Source organism: Channa argus, chromosome 8, assembly GCF_033026475.1.
Source record: "Channa argus isolate prfri chromosome 8, Channa argus male v1.0, whole genome shotgun sequence".
Taxonomy (NCBI): domain Eukaryota; kingdom Metazoa; phylum Chordata; class Actinopteri; order Anabantiformes; family Channidae; genus Channa; species Channa argus.
The window spans coordinates 26,055,921-26,070,315 of NC_090204.1; the positions used below are offsets into that span (position 1 = coordinate 26,055,921).

A 14,395-nucleotide genomic window follows, 5' to 3' on the forward strand; every position below is an offset into this window, starting at 1 on the left:
AGCGTCTCTTTGTTTCAGCAGCGCACACACATTGGCATTTATCCACGGCTTCCTGTTGGAGCGTGTAGTGATGGTCTTGGAGATGGTCACATCGTCAACGCACTTGCTGATGTAGCTGGTTACTGTTGACGTGTATTCCTCCAAGTTGATGGAATCGCCGTTGGTTGCGGCCTCCCTAAACATGTCCCAGTCAGTGCACTCAAAACAGTCTTGAAGAGCAGAAGTAGCTCCTGCTGGCCAGGTTTTCACCTGTTTCAGAACCGGTTTAGAGCGTCTGACGAGCGGTCTGTATGCTGGAATTAGCATAACCGAGATGTGGTCTGAGTAGCCGAGATGGGGGCGGGGCTCCGCACGATACGCGCCGGGGATGTTTGTGTAAACAAGATCCAGCGTGTTCCCTCCTCTCGTTGCAAAGTCCACATGCTGATGGAGTTTAGGGAGCACAGTCCTGAGATTCGCATGGTTGAAATCTCCGGCAATAATAAACAGTCCGTCGGGGTGAGCGTTCTGCAGGTCGCTAATAGCACTGTAGAGTTCACACAGTGCCTCCTTAGCATTAGCGCTGGGGGGAATGTACACTCCAACAATGAAAACAGTGGTGAATTCCCGTGGTAAATAGAACGGTCTGCATCTAACAGTCACAAACTCCACTAGCGATGAGCAGAAACGTGAGACAAGCACAGAGTTCTTGCACCATTCCGTGTTGATGTAAACACACACGCCACCACCGCGAGTCTTACCGCACAGAGCAGCGTTTCTGTCGGCGCGAAACACGGTTAGCCCGTCTAGCTGGATGGCGGCTTCCGGAACTCTGTCACTGAGCCACATCTCCGTGAAAACAAAGATGCAGCAGTCTCTGAATTCTCGCCGCGTGGTCCGCTGGAGTCGGATGTAGTCTAGTTTATTGTCCAGGGAGCAGACGTTGGAGAGGAGAATGGACGGTAGAGCCGGCCGGCTAGGGTTAGCATTTAGCCTAGCACGGACACCCGCCCGCTTGCCGCGCTTCCGCTTCCTCGAGCAGCGCTTCCGACGTCCCCTCACCTGGCCACCGGCGTCAGGCGACGCCGAGGGCTGGGGGCCTGGTATTTGTCGCTGGGGTCGTAGCAAGCCGAGGTCGCGAAGGTTACCAATTACTTCCTCGTGCAGATTATTGTATGTATGAACCCTGTGCCGCAGCAATGTCTGGCGGTCGTAAACATGAACACAGCTGACTGTGGTGTCCATGTACTGTAAGGGGTCTGGCTAAATACGGCAAAAACACCATTTGTTGGATCCGGAGAGGCCGCTGCGAGCTACTGCCGCACCGCCATCCAGCATGGGTCCAGCATGTATGCAGTGCAATTGCAGTGGAATGTGCTAAAAAACAATAGGTAAACGGTGTAGTGCGGTTAAGTAAATAATAATAATAATAAATAAATGATGGTGGAATTAATTGATGAGTGATGAGTGTTCAGTGTTAAGTTTGGGTTGTACGAGTTTGTGTGAATTCCATTTCAATTCTGTTTATTGAGGAGCCTGATGGCTGGCGGGGGACTGTTGCACAGTCTGGATGTGGCAGCCCGAATGCTTCGGGAATCTCTTTCCTGACGGCGGGAGTGTGTAGTGTGTGTGTGACGGGTGTGTGGGGTTGTCCACAATGGTGTTCCCAAACCAGGCAGTGATGCAGATGCTCAGGATGCACTCAATGGTCCCTCTGTAGAACATGGTCAGGATGGAGGAGGGAGATGGGCTTTCCTCAGCCTTCTCAGGAAGTAGAGACGCTGCTGGGCTTGCTTGGTGATAGAGCTGGTGTTGACTGACCAGGTGAGGTTGTCCGCCAGATGAACACCAAGGAATTTGGTGCTCTTGAGCATCTCCACTGAGGATCCATCAATAATCAGTGGAGAATGGTAGCTCTGTGCCCTCCTGAAGTCCACAACCATCTCTTTGGTTTTGTCAACGTTCAGAGACAGGTTGTTTGCTCCACACCAGGCTGTTAACTGTTGCAACTCCTCTCTGTAAGCTGACTCGTCGTTCTTGCTGATTAGACCCACCACGGTCGTGTCATCGGCAAACTTGACTATGTGGTTCGAGCTGTGCATTGCTACACAGTCGTGCGTCAGCAGAGTGAACAGCAGAGGGCTGAACACACAGCCCTGAGGGGCCCCAGTGCTCAGTGTGGTGGGGCTGGAGATGCTGTTCCCGATCCGGACTGACTGAGGTCTCCCAGTCTGGAAGTCCAGAATCCAGTTGCAGAGGGAGGTGTTCAGGTCCAGTATGCTCAACTTCTCAATCAGGTGCTGAGGGATGATTGCGTTGAATGCTGAGCTGCAGTCAATGAACAGCATTCGTACGTATGAGTCCTTATTGTCCAGGTGGGGGAGGGCCAAATGGAGGGTCGTGGAGATGGCATCATCCGTGGAACGATTTGGATGATACGCAAACTGCATGGGGTCCAGGGAGGTTGGGAATTGGGTCTTAATGTGCTTCATGATGACCCTCTCGAAGCACTTCATTACGATGGGTGTGAGCGCGATTTTTTTTTTTTTATTACTTATTGATCAGTATTTTGTACATGTTTATTGTCTTGGTTTGGTGGAAGTGTTTTCTTTCTTTTGTACTTTTCACTTGGAGAGCAGCTTTTTAACAAAGCAACACAATTTCCCCATGGATCAATAAAGCTGTTTGAATCTTGAAATGGATGTAATCAGCAATCCAGGCCATCAGTGTCCTCACTATGGTTCTTTCAGTCTGTAGTCTCGAGGCATTTTTGCAATGCAGCATTGGCCCCCTCTAAAAACCTTCCCACAAATCTAAGTTTGGTTGGCTGCCTCAGAACCAGGAGAAGGAGATGCACCAAGTTATGGTTTTTCCTGTGCAGATATGTGGAGCTGTATGCTTTTATATTAGCACCCATCATGTCTAGACACAATTGAGTTTGTGTCTCTATCGTTTTGAAGAGAGGGTTAGGTTTGTTTGTTTGAAACTACCTTAAATGACCTTAGCAACTGCCTCATAGCAGCACCTTCAATAGTAGAAAAGTCTCAATTCAATTTAGTTTCAGTGTAATGATAAATTATACAGCACTACAATTCCTTTAATAAAGGTAAAAGACTGGGGCAAAGACATTTCTAACGAAAGAAGTCTATATTACTATCTTAAGCTTTAGACTGTAAGTCAGATATTTATTGATGTGATATCTCTGATTCAAGGAAAATCAGTTTATCTATCTCTGCAAATAAATCCATCCAAATTGGGTGCTGATGTATGTCCTTAGTGGGAACAGATAGATAGGAAGAAGAGCCATTGGTCAGATGGGAGAAAGCAAATTTGGAAACTAGATGCCAAGATGTGTTGACAGTGACAAAGTCTCCGAGGGGAAACTCATGCATTACAGCCAAAGGGAAAAATAGATTTTTCCTTGTTTTTGGCGGTAAACTGTGTTGGCAGTCTGGGAAAGTGTCATTTATCAAGCCTGATGACTAAACATCCTTTCAGAAGGTGAAGGTTTCACACTGGAGACAGTCTAGATGTCAGAATGTTTCGTTGAATGAACAAAGACACAAACGTTGAACCAAATTAGCCCTTCTACTAATCAACAAGAAAACTATTTGCAAGGTTTTGTGTTATTTTTGCTACAAAATACTGCAAATCTAAATACTGCTAAGAGAATATAAAACAAGCGTGCCTGCACAAAACAAGTATTCAAGTAGAACTTTTAACTTGAAGTACTTTATGAAGGCTAAATCAACATGTTTCAGTACAATAAGTACTTAATGTCAACACAGCAGTTCAAAAGAACTGTGACTTTGTGTAATTATGGACTCAATGATCTATGCTGTTAATTAAACTTTATATTTTCACTCTCATTGCTTCTTCCTCCCACAGTGTTCCCTTCTCTTTCTTTTAGTCCTTTTTACGCTGTTGTCTCCTCACTCTATTATTATTTACAGCCCTCTTTATCCTTTTCCCTGTCTCTAGAGGAGACATGCCATTGAGATGAATCTGTACTCACGACTAGCCAGGGAAAAACCTCGCTGTTAAAAAGGTATTAGTCCATGAACAACTTGGCCTGTGGCATTTAGCGGAGCTGGTTGCCACAGAGGAGGTTTGGTTGACTTAGCAGGGCTGGACACCATGCCAGTAGAAACTTGTGTTCCGTGTTTCAAAGATGGACAAGACGTTGGACAACAGCAACACTATAATCGTCTAAGTGAAGCCTGTGTCAGTGGCCTAAATAAATAGGTTGATTAACAGAAGAGCAGACTCCCTTTGACTCCCGTTAGATGACCTCACTGATGTACTGTATGACTGTCAGTATGGGTTTATGTGTTATTTGAATTTACAGTTGGCCTCTCTTGATGAATTGCAGTCATGAACAGAAATGCAGGCTTTTTTGTGCTCTCCTGGCTCCCAGCTGATACTTTTGTGAGAGAAATGGCAACAATGGCTGAGGATGCTATTGTGTCTGTGCTTGTTGCTGTCTTTGTGGCCAAAATGATGGATTATGCTGAAAACAGAAGAAAGAGACCTTTAGGAAGTAACGACCCGTTTATCAGGAAATGGTGGGTGCTAATGTTAGTCTGACCTATTAGCATGATGGATGAGCCTGTTCTTAGACTTCAGTATTCACGTCAGCATATTTACATGTATGGTAATATCTAGTCACTGCTTTCCCTAAACTGCTGCACATAAGCACATCCTGTTTGCTAAAATCAATAGAAGCCAGAGGCCTCTACAAAAAAGATTTTACCTGGGATGTCCTATTATTTATACATTCTTCTTTTCCTTTCGGCTGTTCCCTTTCAGGGGTCGCCACAGCGAATCATGTGCCTCCATCTAACTCTATCCTCTGCATCCTCTTCACTCACACCAACTAACTTCATGTCCTCCCTCACTACATTCATAAATCTCCTCTTTGGTCTTCCTCTAGACCTCCTGCCTGGCAGCTCCAACCTCAGCATCCTTCTACTGATATATTCACAATGTCTTCTCTGAACATGTCCGAACCACCTCAATCTGGCCTCTCTGACTTTATCTCCAAAACATCTAACATGAGCTGTCCCTCTGATGTACTCATTCCTGATCCTGTCCATCCTCGTCACTCCCAAAGAGAACCTCAACATCTTAAGCTCTGCTACCTCCAGCTCTGCCCCCTGTCTTTTCTAAAGTGCCACTGTCTCTAAGCCGAACAACATCGCTGGTCTCGCCACCGTATTGAACACCTTTCCTTTCATTCTCGCTGATACTCTTTTATCACACAACACACCTGACACTTTTCTCCACCCGTTCCAACCTGCCTGCACTCGCCTCTTCACCTTTTTTCCACACTCTCCATTGCTCTGAACCGTTGACCCTAAGTACTTAAAGTCCTGCACTTTCTTCACCTCTGCTCCCTGTAACCTCACCGTTCCCCCTGGGTCCCTCTCATTGACACACATGTATTCTGTCTTGCTGCAGCTAAGCTTCATTCCTCTGTTTTCCAGAGCAGACCTCCACCTCTCTATATTTTCCTCCACCTGCTCTCTTCTCTCACTACAAATCACAATGTCATCTGCAAACATCATAGTCCATGGAGATTCTTGTCTAACCTCATCTGTCAGCCTGTCCATCACCAGAGCAAACAAGAAGGGGCTCAGAGCTGATCCTTGATGCAGACCTACCTCCACCTTGAACTCCTCTGTCACACCTATAGCACACCTCACCACTATCTTACAGCTTTCATACATGTCCTGCACCACTCTAACATACTTCTTTGCCACTCCAGATGTCCTCATACAATACCACAGTTCCTCTCTCGGCACCCTGTCATACGCTTTCTCTAAATCTACGAAGACACAATGCAACTCCCTATGACCCTCTCTGTACTTCTCCATCAGCATCCTCAAAGCAAATACTGCATCTGTTATACTCTTTCTAGGCATGAAACCATATTGCTGCTCACAAATGCTCACCTCTGCCCTTAGCCTAGCTTCCACTACTCTTTCCCACAACTTCATTGTGTGGCTCATCAGCTTTATTCCTCTGTAGTTGCCACAGCTCTGCACATCTCCCTTGTTCTTAAAAATTGGCACCAGTACACTTCTCCTCCAGTCCTCAGGGATCCTCTCACTCTCTAAGATCTTGTTAAACAAACTAGTCAGAAACTCTACTGCCACCTCTCCTAGACACTTCCATACCTCCACAGGTATGTCATCAGGACCAACTGCCTTTCCACTCTTCATCCTCTTCAACGCCCTCCTTACTTCACTCTTACTAATCTTTGCTACTTCCTGCTCCACACTAGTTACCTCTTCTACTCTTCGTCCCCTTTCATTTTCCTCGTTCATTAACTCTTCAAAGTACTCCTTCCATCTTCCCATCACACTCCTGGCACCTGTCAATACATTTCCATCCTTATCTTTAATCACCCTAACCTGCTGCACATCCTTCCCATCTCTATCTCTTTGTCTGGCCAACCTGTACAAATCCACCTCTCCCTCTTTAGTGTCCAACCTAGCATACAAGTCCTCATATGCTCTTTGTTTGGCCTTTGCCACCTCTACCTTCACCTTACGCTGTATCTCCCTGTACTCCTGTCTACTCTGTTCAATCCTGTCAGTGTCCCACTTCTTCTTAGCTAACCTCTTTCCCTGTATGCACTCCTGAACTTCCTGGTTCCACCACCAAGTCTCCTTGTCCGCTTTCTTCTTTCCAGATGACACACCGAGTACCCTCCTACCTGTCTCCCTGATCAAATTAGCTGTAGTAGTCCAGTCATCTGGAAGCACCTCCAAACCACCCAGATTCTGTCTCAGCTCCTCCCTGAAAACTACACAACATTCTTCCTTTTTCAACTTCCACCACTTCGTCCTCTGCTCTGCCTTAGTCCTCTTCATCTTCCTCACCACCAGCATCATTTTACACACCACCATCCTGTGTTGTCTGGCTACACTCTCCCCTACCAATACTTTACAGTCACTGATCTCTTTCAGATTACACCGTCTACACAAGATGTAGTCTACCTGAGTGCTTCTACCTCCGCTCTTGTACGTCACCCTATGTTCCTGCCTCTACTGAAAGAAAGTGTTTACAACAGCCATTTCCATCCTCTTTGCAAAGTAAACCACCATCTGACCTTCTGCATTCCTGTCCTGAACACCAAACCTGCCCATAACAGTCTCATCACCTCTGTTCCCTTCACCTACATGCCCATTGAAATCTGCACCAATGACCACTCGCTCACCTCTGGGGATGCTCTGCATCACTTCAACTAACTCACTCCAGAATTTCTCCTTCTTTTCTAACTCACATCCTACTTGTGGGGCATAACCACTCACAACATTGAACATCAGCCCTTCAACTTCCAGCTTCAGAGTCATCAACCTGTCTGATACTCTTTTCACCTCTAGAACATTCCTCACAAACTCCTCTTTCAGTATAACTCCTACTCCATTTCTCTTCCTATCTGACCCATGGTAGAACAACTTGAACCCTGCTCCTAAGCTTCTAGCCTTGCTACCTTTCCACCTGGTCCCCTGGACACACAGTATGTCCACCTTCCTTCTCTGCATCATGTCGACCAACTCCCTAGCCTTCCCTGTCATAGTACCAACATTCAAAGTCCCTACTGTCAGTCCTACATTCCTAGCTTTCCTCTTCTCTCTCTGCCTATGAACACACCTTCCTCCTCTTCTTCGTCTTTGACCAACAGTAGTCCAATTTCCACCGGTACCCTGTAGGTCAACAGCACCGGTGGCGGTCGTTGTTAACCCGGGCCCCGACCGATCCGGTATGGAAGTCATTGTCACGATTTGCATGTTTGATTTGGCATGTGTTTTACGTCGGATGCCCTTCCTGCCACAACCCTCTGCATTTATCCAGACTTGGGACTGGCACAAGAAGACACTGGCTTGTGCCCCCTTGTGGTTGCATTCCTATCATTTATACAGTAACAAGTCATTAATCTAAATCCAAAATCTATTGGATTGCAAGCATTTCTTTGTAGTAATTTATCAATGTTTTTAGTGAAGGTAAAAAAAAACGACCAAGCAGTCATTGCGGTTGCAATGTCCTCCTGTTAGTGTAATGATTCATTTTCAATAAAATGGCCATGACAACTTTAACAACTACACATCATATCCATTATTGTTTATTGACTCAGTGGAATAGATGTTTAAATACTTAGAGGTAACTTCACATATTTAGCACACTACTCCCTGAAGTTTATTCATTTTAAATAAGGCAACTACTACTGTACTGTATTGTTAGATGCATTTAGCTGTAAAAATCCATTGGAAAATGTTGATTAAATTTTGACTCAAACAGTAGAACTCAACTGGCACAAGAAGACACTGGCTTGTGCCCCCTTGTCGTTGCATTCCTATCATTTATACAGTAACAAGTCATTAATCTAAATCCAAAATCTATTGGATTATTATATTTGAAAATATATACTATTTTTAATGTAATTTTTCTTCAATTGCTATTTCCAAAATAAACAAAAAAACCCCAAATGCACCTAATTTGGTAATTTGAAAAAAAAAAGCAAAACTTAAAAAACAAAATAATTGTAAAATATTTGAATTGCTAATAGTTCATCAAAAAAAAACTACAACAAAATAAATTCTATAATTCTGTATTATTGTATACGCTCACATTATTAGGTACACCTGTATAATCTAATACAATCAAATACAACAGCTCTTACATATATTTCACTTTTACAATGTTACATTTACAATCTAACTTCCCAGAAGAGAGGGTTCTAATGTTTTGGTCCCCTCATTCATTTTAAATAGGTTGGACAAACCATTAGAACCATCTCTTAAATAATGCAATACAGTACAACTCCACAACCCACTTTGACCTCAATAATAAAAATAACAATTTTTATAAAATTTTATAAAAATAAAAAATAATTAAAATTATCACCTTTCTGAGTTTCCAGTTAAAGCTAAGCTATTAAAACCTAATAAAAGTAGAATTAATAGCAGTGCACCTGTATTGAATTGTATTAGATTGTACAGGTGTACCTAATAAAGTGGCCAGTGAGTGTATATCATACTCCATCCAGAATTCAGTTAATCCTGAACAACTTCTGAAGGTATGGAAGATGCATAAGAGGAGTCAAACTGCATGTTCTTTTATCTATATGTTGGACTTTTTGAGAAACAGTGGGTTCACCCTGGCTCAGCGTTTTGTTCTTGGTAAAAATTCAAAGTCGTACAAGTACAAAACATAATGGACTTTTAGTTGTGTTTTTTTTCTGGACTTTATGTGCTGAAGCCTCCAGCCATGTGTGACTCAACAGCTTAGCAGTTTTTTTTTCTTGTTTTTCCTACTTTTATGTCAAAAATTTAGTCTGCAGTAAAAATGATTATTTCAGTAGCATGTTTTGGTGCAATCTCAGAAAAGTTATCTCGAAGAGAAACTTGGCATTAAAACAAATGACCTTTAAACTCTTATCTGTGCTCATTATCATGCCCACTCAATTCATTCCATTGTAGAGGTACTATATTTTGGGAAAAGCCAGTCCAAATAAATTACCAGTTATTTGGTTTCCATGGCATTTTATTATGTGCATATTCATATATTAAAAACAGATGCTGCGATGAATTATATCACTGCTGCTACTTTTTGGAATGCATGCATTAGGGAGGGTGTGAGCTGTATGGTGGTTAATGTGGATTCAATAATGGGGCCGCATCAGAACAGAATAGAGAGGCTTATTAGAGATAAGTTATTTCTGTCATGTTATATGGCATATACTTAGCCAGCCAAAATTGCAGTTTTAATCATCATTTTTGTGGAGGTCTATCATACGATCTATCAGACATATTAACATTCAAATGTTGCAAGTGGAGCACAATCAGCATTACAGCCGAGTACAACCTGCCCATTACGCTGCCTTCAAACTTTGACACATAAACATCCATGCAGTTTGAGACATGAGAAAATATTTTCTACTTAAGTATGTATGTGTGGGCTTTTTTCTTTGGTATAAACAGGTTGTAGAGTATTTAAAAACTTTACTTGTAAAGCATTTTTGTTGTGCAGAATTTCTGTAATGTAAGCAAATCTCTTATTCTTAACATTTAGGGTTTCTTACGAAATAATTACTATATGTGTTTTGGGCCTCAAGCTAGCTGTTCCATAATACTTGAGCTCAATCAACCCTGTGCCTCAAATTCTAACACTGTGTCAAACCACTAAAGCTTTAATAGTCTATGCCACGGAAGGTGTCAACAGCAACAGAGGTTTAAAACTTTTTATATTTGCACTGTAATTAAATGTAGAGCAGAAATTCAAGCAATTGTTCAAATTGTAAATGGTCTGCAGTAATAGGGTACTGTGCCAGCACAGTGCTGACAGCTCCATTAGAGGCAGTATAGGTGGCTGACGCTGTCCAACTTTGATCTATGATGTGGAAATTGACTGTGACAAAGGCCTGTCCACAGTGTTCTGTTCATTCCGTAGTGCTGATTGTCATTTTCTTTCACAAATCTTTTCCACATTGGGTTGAAACCTTCAGTGAGATTCATTGGTGTATAATATTGATTCTATTTTAACATAGATAGATTTAACAGTCAGAGCTTTCCACTTTTGTCCCATAAACCTCCCCTCATCCACTTGTTTTGTATCAGATACCTTGAACAAATGTCATTCTTTTTTATTCTGGCTGTGATGCAGAATTTGTCATTTTTTTTAAGCTAATCATATTTTAAACAATTCCCACAGATGTTTCAAACAAGAATGGTTTGCCTTTACTTCCATTAAGTGTTTTTCAGTGTGTGATCTTGGTTAGCATGTTTTTCTGTGCCGTAGTCCTCACTTATTGTCCAAAACCAACAAAATATTAGTCAGACACATCTGTATACATGTTTCTTAATTGGTGGAGAATTTTTTTTAACAAAGGTTTTCGTAGAAGCTTTTATTTGTCATAACTTTGTACAGTGGTTTAAGGAAGTCTGTTAACTGTGCATGTGGACGATCTCCAGTGGAATTAAGCATTCATATAATTTGAGGCAACATTTGTTACCATTGCCTTGCAAAAGTATTCATACCCCTTGAAATGTTCACATTTTGTCATGTTACGGCCACAAATGTAAATCTATTTTATTGGGATTTTATGTGATAGACCAACACAATAGATAGAGTGGCACATAATTGTGAAGTGAAATGATAAATGGTTTTCAAAATGATTTACAAATAAATATCTGAAAAGTGTGGCGTACATTTGTATTCAACCCCATCCACTCTGATACACTTAACTCAAATCCAGTGAATCCAATTGCCTTCAGAAGTCACCTAATTAGTAAATAGAGTCCATTTGTGTGTAATTTCATGTCAGTATAAATACAGCTGTTCTGTGAAGCCTTCAGAGATTTGCTAGAGAACACTAGTGAAAAAACTGCATCACAAAGTCCAAGGAAAACACCAGACAGTTGGTCAGGGATAAGGTTATCGAGAAGTTTTAAAGTAGGATTAGGTTATAAAAAAAATCCCAATCTTTGAACATCTCACAGAGCACTGTACAATCTATCATCCAAAAAGGGATTGAAGCACAACTGCAATCCTACCAAGACATGGCTGTCCAACTACACTGACAGGCCGGGAAAGGAGAGCATTAATCAGAGAAGCAGCCAAGAGGCCCATGGTGACTCTAGAGGAGCTGCAGAGATCCACAGCTCAGGTGGGAGAATCTATAACATGAACTATTAGTTGTGCACTCCACAAATCTGGCCTTTATTGAAGAGTGGCAAGAGCCATAAGAAATCCCCACAGGCCATGTGGGGGACACAGCAAACATGTGGAAGAAGGTGCTCTGGTCAGGTGAGACCAAAATCTAACTTTTTGGCCTAAATGCAAAACGCAGTTTGGCTGAAACCCTGCACATCACCCTAAACACACCATTGGCACAGTGAAACAGGGTGGTGGCAGCATCATGTTGTCAGGATGCTTTTCTTTAGCAGGGACAGGGAAGATGGATGGAGCCAAATACAGGGCAGTCTTATAATAAAACCTGTTAGAGTTCGCAAAAGACTTCAGACTGGGGAGGCGGTTCACTTTTCAGCAGGACAACAAACCTAAAAATACAGCCAGATATACAATGGAATGATTTAGATCAAAGCTTATTCATGTATTAGAATGTTCCAGTCAAAGTGGAGATCTAAATTCAATTGAAAATCTGTGGCAAGACTTTAAAATTGCTTTTCAGACCCTCTCTATCGAATTTGATCGAGCTTGGGTTATTTTTATAAAGGAAAATGAGCAAAGATTTCACTCTCTACATGTGCAAAGACAAACCCCAAAAGACTTGCAGCTGTAATTGCAGCAAAAGGTGTTTTTACAAACTATTAATTCAGCAGGGCTGAATATAAATGGATAATGTATATAAATATAAACGATAGATATCTGCTGAAAACAGAACTCTTCCGCATCTTCCTATGCACTTCCTTTCTGCTCTTTCTCGTACTTAAATCTCGCAAACTGTAAACACTTTCTGATAGGAATTTGCTTTGATGTTTTCTCCTTGACCTAGATTTTTGCTGCCTTGTACCTCACTTGTAAGTCGCTTTGGATAAAAGCGTCTGCTAAATGAGTAAATGTAAATATAAATATTGATATTTATTTGTTAAAAAACCACTTCACAATCATGTACAACTTTGTGATGGTCTATCACATAAAATCCCAATAAAATACATTTATGTTTGTGATTGTAACATGATAAAGTGTGGAAAATTTCAGGGGGATGAATACTCTTGCAAGGCACTGTAAAACTTTGTCAACTGTTTATTTTGAAATGAAACCAGTGAACCAGTGGAGCAGTGGGATTTAAATGGAGGTCTATAGCACAGGCAAATAAACTAATCCAGGTTGCAAACTGAGAGAAAATAAAGGTGTGGTTAATCTTTAATTATAGCAGCTGTATAGTGATTGTTGAAAACTAATATTTTCTAATTTAGAAAATCACCAACATGACTTTAGTACTTTTAAAGTGTAGCCTAGTGTACTCTTATGATGTGTTTGCACACAAGAGAAAAATGGTTTTATGTGGCTCTAAGTAATCGGTAATGACACACACACTTGGTTTATGTTGCACAAACAGTTACATCATAACTGGAATATTTTAAATAAGAATTTTACCATTTCAACGTGAGTCAGTTTCACTACGATTGTAAGTTACTAAGATTAAATGTCTGGGTTGGGTGGTCCAATTAAAAAAACCTACACAAATATTGCAGTGATCATAATTGTGCAAACAGAGACAGGTAAACATATGTTTTATATTATTAAAAAAAACGTAACTTTTGACTAAATGCAGCAAAATCGCTCATGCGATGCATTTGAGTTGCATTATTTTGTTGAAAAAAAAGTTCTTGTATAAAAATGTTAAAATGCTTAGAAAATAATCAAAGACTTGTAGCTTTTGTTTGGATCCTGGAAGGCTGTGCATACAAATGTAGAAAATGAGTGGAGGCAAAGAAAGATGACATAGCTTTACAGTAAATTGGTCAGAGAAACACAGGCACGTTTTGTGTACCCTGTCATTTGCTTTTATGTTTGCACTCACACTACAGTAACTGAAAATTTCTCACTCTGTCACTTTCTGATAGTAACAGAGGAAAAACATTATATTGTGCTTTGTCATCTAGCTGTGACTGCATGTTAAGATGGATGCTGCAGTCTTTATTCAACACAGTGACCCCAGTAAAACTGTTTTTGATAGTTTCCTTCACATATTCTCCTGTAGCTCTATAATCTAATTATCTCACTGACCCATCCACATTACCTGACAAATATTTCAGACCGTGTAAAAAGGTCACTGTCTGCACAAAAACAATTAATACAGCTGTTTTCCGTCTTTTCTTTGCAGTATGAGTTCAAGGTGAAAAACATCAAGAAGAAAAAAGTTCACATTGTGGTGTCTGTAGATGGAGTGAAGATAACCTTGAGGAAAAAGAAAAAAGTGAGTGAACGTTTATTTTTATATATTGCTTACATTTAAACTGTATTACTGTTTTGGAAAAGAAGAATCTTCTGGCTTTTATCTGTTCTGTTTGTGTCATTTCAAATCAGAAGCAGAAAAGTTTGCTCAAAAGGTTATTTTCAGCTGAGCTGAGTGACAACAATGTAAGAAATAAACTACACTGTAAAATTTGTGGTTACTTTTGTGATTAAAGTTGTTTAGCTGGCTCTAGATATTTTGATGTGAGCGTATAAGCCAGCTTATATGAAGGAACACAGTAGACTACATACTAATCCTTGCTGCTCTTGGTTGCATTACTGAGTAGTCCATAGTTTGACACTTATTTTTTTAAATGTATGCTCCACCCATTAGGTACATCTCCATAGTTTTAGGCACTCACAGACCCAACCCAGGTCCAAATTCTCAATAGTCTCAAGTCAAATGGTAAATAGTCTGCACTCATAT

At 41.2% G+C, this 14,395-nt stretch overlaps 1 protein-coding gene across 6 annotated transcripts in view; it reads left to right on the plus strand.

Annotated features, from left to right (window-relative positions):
• LOC137131342 (carboxyl-terminal PDZ ligand of neuronal nitric oxide synthase protein-like) overlaps nt 1-14,395 on the plus strand; it is a 142,970-nt gene that overhangs the window by 31,572 nt on the left and 97,003 nt on the right. For 3 of the 6 annotated variants that reach the window (XM_067512460.1, XM_067512455.1, XM_067512456.1), the window contains 2 exons: nt 13,838-13,930; nt 14,041-14,094. In XM_067512460.1, coding sequence (XP_067368561.1) covers nt 13,838-13,930; nt 14,041-14,094 — 147 coding nt within the window. Of the gene's footprint in view, nt 1-13,837; nt 13,931-14,040; nt 14,095-14,395 lie in introns of those variants that run through there. The other 3 variants (XM_067512458.1, XM_067512459.1, XM_067512461.1) reach the window with 2 other exon arrangements.